This window comes from Montipora capricornis, chromosome 6, assembly GCF_036669925.1.
Source record: "Montipora capricornis isolate CH-2021 chromosome 6, ASM3666992v2, whole genome shotgun sequence".
Classification (NCBI taxonomy): domain Eukaryota; kingdom Metazoa; phylum Cnidaria; class Anthozoa; order Scleractinia; family Acroporidae; genus Montipora; species Montipora capricornis.
Window position 1 is genome coordinate 45,242,803 of NC_090888.1, and position 5,055 is coordinate 45,247,857.

The 5,055-nt window shown below is 39.2% G+C and overlaps 1 protein-coding gene across 2 annotated transcripts in view; it reads left to right on the plus strand.

Moving 5' to 3' along the window:
- The first annotated feature begins 223 nt into the window (after positions 1-223).
- LOC138052265 (uncharacterized) overlaps positions 224-5,055 on the plus strand; it is a 5,685-nt gene continuing 853 nt past the window's right edge. The window contains exons 1-6 of one of the 2 annotated variants that reach the window (XM_068898666.1): positions 224-353; positions 1,471-1,898; positions 2,359-2,502; positions 3,255-3,425; positions 4,361-4,436; positions 4,619-4,699. In XM_068898666.1, the coding sequence (XP_068754767.1) occupies positions 305-353; positions 1,471-1,898; positions 2,359-2,502; positions 3,255-3,425; positions 4,361-4,436; positions 4,619-4,699 (949 nt within the window). In that variant the 5' untranslated portion in view covers positions 224-304. The remainder of the gene's footprint in view (positions 354-1,470; positions 1,899-2,358; positions 2,503-3,254; positions 3,426-4,360; positions 4,437-4,618; positions 4,700-5,055) is intronic. The other variant, XM_068898668.1, reaches the window with a different exon arrangement.

Below are 5,055 nucleotides of genomic sequence, written 5' to 3' on the forward strand. Positions count from 1 at the left end.
TCAAGGTCAAAGTGAAAATACAGAAGGATGTGCAACGCTGCAAGACTTCCGCTTGGAAAGAACCCCGAGATGTTGGCTTTCATTATTACTTAATAATATATAAAATACCAAATTGCGCTCCAAGGAAGTTTTAATTCATAACAATAAATATTAAACAAGGAGTGTGGAAACCGTAAATCCGGCGTGAAATATAATATGAGGTAATTTTTGTTGACCTTATTAAGGTATAAGCGGCTATGACCTGTGGATATAAATAAAGGCAACGAAACAAGTTCTGCACAGTACGCCAGAGCCTCGCAAGAAAATGGTACTGTCACTCTACGGAGTTAAAAAACCAACAAGTTTGACTATTGGTAAGCTTTTGATTTTGTCTGCAATGGCGTTTTCACAAAAGCAACCACTACGTTTAATCTCCTTGGGTAGGGTGTCCCAGCAACAGCAAACCGCTTTTTTCGCAGTGTCAACAAAAATGTTCTTGTTTAAGTACGTTTTCTCTTTGAACAGGATAAAATTTTATTGTCTGATTCACTGGAAACGACCGGATAAATTACGGATAAATTACGTTCAACGAAAATTCTTAAGGAATTTGAGAAGCCTGTGAGAGAACTACATCTGTAATGTACAGATTTCTATAATTTATTGTAATAATTTTAAGAGTTAGGATTGTTTTTTTATTGATACAGTTAAAATGTTAGTTATTAATTGATCATGTATATATACATATACAAAAATCATTTATTTATGTATTTCACTTTTCTCGGCACATTAGCATGTATTTGCTAGCCTCATCAACACGAGTTGAAATAAAGTTACTTACTTTATACAATTCGGTTTAAACTTTAGGAAACAAGTTAAGTGGAAATGAACGTAACGGACTCCGTACGGGCACTTGTGACATAATAATACACCAAATTTTCTGTGAACGGCACAATAATATTGAAGTCTGAGAACCAGATTAGAGTTAAAACTAGTTTACATGTTCTCACGTTTATTTTGCGTCTTAGTCACATCTTTTTGCAGAGTAAAAAGGAGAACTATTCAGGAAGGCTGATACTCTTTAGGAGAGTGTGTAACAGTCGGGTTTACCTGATATCCAAGTGATGGCATAATTATTCCCACATACAAGCACTACAGATTTTTGCCTTCGTGGTAAAGATCAAACCTTTCAATCGGTTAAATTTGGGACGGGGTATAGAAAAAAAATTGCTTCCAAGGAAGGGTGGTTTATGAAAAACGGTTCCCTGAGGCAGGTCTATTAATTGGCAATGGCATGTTTGCCAGTTCTTATGCTCGCTATGTACACTTGTGTTTGTGTGAAAGTTGATCAATACTTGAAAGAGTTTCGAGAGAACAGAATTTTCAGAGAAAGGTAGTGATTTGATTAATATAAGGAAGAGCTAAGCAAAGGACTAGGGAAACTCAATCCAAAAAAGTCAGTTTACAGAATGTACCGTATTTGTTTTGTTTCAGTTGATCAACAACAGGTCAACAACGACCGGGGCTCAAAAAACCTTCAAGTCAGCTGCTGTTACGACCTCAAGAAAGGACAAGACACTGTATCAATTGAGCACAGCTGTCTGGTGAACGCAGGTAACACGTGGATTATCGATGTGAAATGTCGACCGAAACAAATGGTCGTCAAAGCGCCATCTGGACAATCGGACCGCTGGAAAAGCCTAAAGGAGGTTAACCCTGATGCAAAAATAGAACACAAACATAATGACATCGAAGTAACCCTTCCAGTGCTACCGGAAGGCATTGAAATCGCTGCTTTTGGACGACCAGGAAAAAACGACAAGAAACGAATGCAAATGGTGGTTCTTGCAGAGCAGCCAAGGCAAGGACAAAACTGGAAGATTTTGATCTATCTGGTAGATGATACGACAACAGCATTTAAGGTACTTCTGCATTCCCTCATATTATTTCTCTACGGCTTCACTCCAATTTGTGTGGCGAAAGTGTTTCCGGCATCCTTATCCCAATTAGGTTGATCGGATTACCTTAGGGCCGGCTTCTTCGGCAACTAAAGCTTATGATATAGGGTTTTTCTATGTCTTTAGGTACTACAGTGCACTTGCTTTTGGATTTGACCGTAAATGAATGTAGTCACCATGTACTGTGGCTGTAGGCATTCTACGCTGGACCTTTACGAGGGGTTTGGAGGAAGGCAATTATATAAGTTGAAGGCCAGTAATTAGTACCGATCACAGAGCACTACTTTATCTGCAACTATAATTCGAGAAGTGTATTGCATTTTTCAAATAGTCAACCAGTCCAGTCAGTACAGCGCCGTGTCTGTTTTGAATCAGTTATGGTGATCCACGATTCTGAATCGATGCATTTCGTTGCAATAATTAGCAGGTGTGCCAGAAAGAAGAAAAACGACATCGTAAACTTCTGGTTCCAGTGGCTGGGATCTTTGTGTCTAACAGAGATGAGCATATAAGAATTGAACTCGATGCATTAGAACACGGATGGAAGATCAAAGGAAGTAAAGTGAAGGTAAGCAAAAAGTGATTTTTTTTTTAGTTTTAAACAAGTAAATTGTGTTCACAATTGGTTAAGATGGTTCTCAATCCGCTCCAAAGCCGATTTTTTACAAATTGACTTTGCTTTCAGTTTTATATTAGCCTGATAATCACTTCCGGCAACAAAAGATGAGGGTACCCGAGTGCCTTTTTGATAGATAAACGTTTAAAGACAAAATATAGGATGCTTTTAGATGGAGTTGTTGTTGTCATGGTAGCGTCTTACGTCATATTAATGAGTCCCTCACTTAAGCAATTATTGGTGTTTCATTTAGTGGAATAACATTGCCGTTATGTTACAACTGAGTTGATCCGGCTAAAAAGACATTCCCTCCAAATTGTCGAAACTGGCCGATGAGCCACGTTAACTTTTTCCGAATTTTCTACGATCGATTCCTAGAAAGAATCATTTCCCGCGCATAGTAGTCCGTCGAGCTTGCTTTCGTACATTTTCCTTTTCGTCGGTTTACACGAACAAATTTCGTCCTTGACAATTTTTCCTTGGCATTCTAGCTGTACCTTGTCAAGGAAAAAATTTGGGAATTTTACGCTATTTACACGAGCAAGTTTTCCTTGTCAAGGAAACCTTCCTGGTGTAAACGGGGCTAAACTGACCAAATTAGCGGCCAGCCTTCCCAAAAAGTGGTTGCTACATTTTCCGGTAATCATTAAGATACCAAAGTTTAAAAAAAAAATCAATTATTTCTTGTGTTTAATTGCTTTCAGACCATCAAAGCAAGCGCTGCTTGGAATCCGCCAGAAAACGCCACAGATTTTCCCAGCTGCCATTTTGATATCATCCACGTGGACAAAACAAAGCAATCATTTTTCTGCGGAATCACAGCGTCGCATGAAAACGACACTGCGAGATCAGAGATTGTGACCTATTTTAAACGAGTTAGTATAGAGGAATTCTTAGCTTTTAACAAAAGTCAAGAGAGAAAATGCTATGAAGCGAAATTTGACTCAATCCCTTTTACTAGAGTCCTACGAGACAACAAAAATGGTATAATATCCCTCTGAACCTTATAGACACTTCCTCTGTTTGAATCGTCCTTCAACAAAGAAAAATGATGCAATATTTGAAGTTAAACGGAGTAAGTGGCAGTGAGTAGCCTATACTGCCACTGATCTGTGGTTCAAAGTTCATTGTCAAAAGGAGCTTCCTCAACATGTACAAATAAGAATTCTCTCTTAAAAGAGGAAAGAAGGTGTCGAAAAGGCTTTGCACTCAGTTGAAATCAATAACCATAACCGCACGGTACAATTGCTTCCCTCCTAACATCTCCTGCACGCGATTTACCCTACTGTCTGTTAATTATACGGGGGTATAATAATAATAATAATAATAATAACAATAATAATAATAATAATAATAATAATAATAATAATAAGGAGAAGAAGAAGAAGAAGAAGAAGAATAGTAATACGGGGTGCAGAGATGGAGCAGTGGTGAGAGCACTCGCCTCCCACCAATGTGGCCCGGCTTCGATTCCCAGATCCGGCGTCATATGTGGGTTGTGTTTGTTGGTTCTCTACTCTGCACCGAGAGGTTTTCTCCGGGTACTCCAGTTGTCTTCTCTCCTCAAAAACCATCATTTGACTTGATTTGCGTTAATTGTTAATTGAGTTTACAGTGTCCCGAATTAGTGTCCCAGTGCTAGAACGACTAGACACTTAAATAAAGTTCCTTTCCTTTAACAATGCATGGATCATTCCCAGTGACCAGATATAAAGTTGCGTGTGTTCTTGCGATGGATTGCAAGAAACCATCATGCAACCCACTCATAACAATATAGAATTCATTTACATGACGATGTTATTGCTTTCAGGAGAGAGGTCAAGAAATCATTCAAACTTCGAAGAACTTACCGAAAGCCAGTAAATACCAGTGTCTTCAATCAAAAGGTAAAAAAGGCAAAGAATCTGAAATTGTCATTTTCATTAGAGTTCACATTGATACTAACAGTCCTGAAACCCGGACGATGGCCGGTCAACGGGTTTAGATCCGCCGCCGGCTTTCTACAGAAATGGCCATTAACGTTAGAAACTACTGTTTTAAAATTAGTGTTTATCTCTATTTTTTACAGATGCCGGTGAATCGCTATCAGTTTTCTGGTTTTGGTTATTTTTTCTTCGATCTTTGGTCGTCCAAGTCTTGCACTCAAGAGGTAATGGCAGTAAGTCACCACGAACATTCATCGTAATTTCCGTGCGCCTTCTGCTGTCAGACAATCGTCACTAGTTTATCAGACTACGGGTCTGAGTATATGGCAGCCCGGGCGGAAATTTCTGGCCGGGTTCTGACAGAAATCTTCTGGAAATGAACGTGGCGCTTACATCCTAGCCCGGTTTCTAAAAATGGGCTGAAATTCCATCAGTCGATTACATAGACTTTTTGCGGGGTTTTTCTCCCGTTTGCCCGGGCTGAGAAATTCGCAAAAAATCCAGGTAAAAGGAAGGCGAGCATGTGCATCGGAATAATTAACTCGCGGCCCAAAACATACAGATGGGGAAGATGTACTAC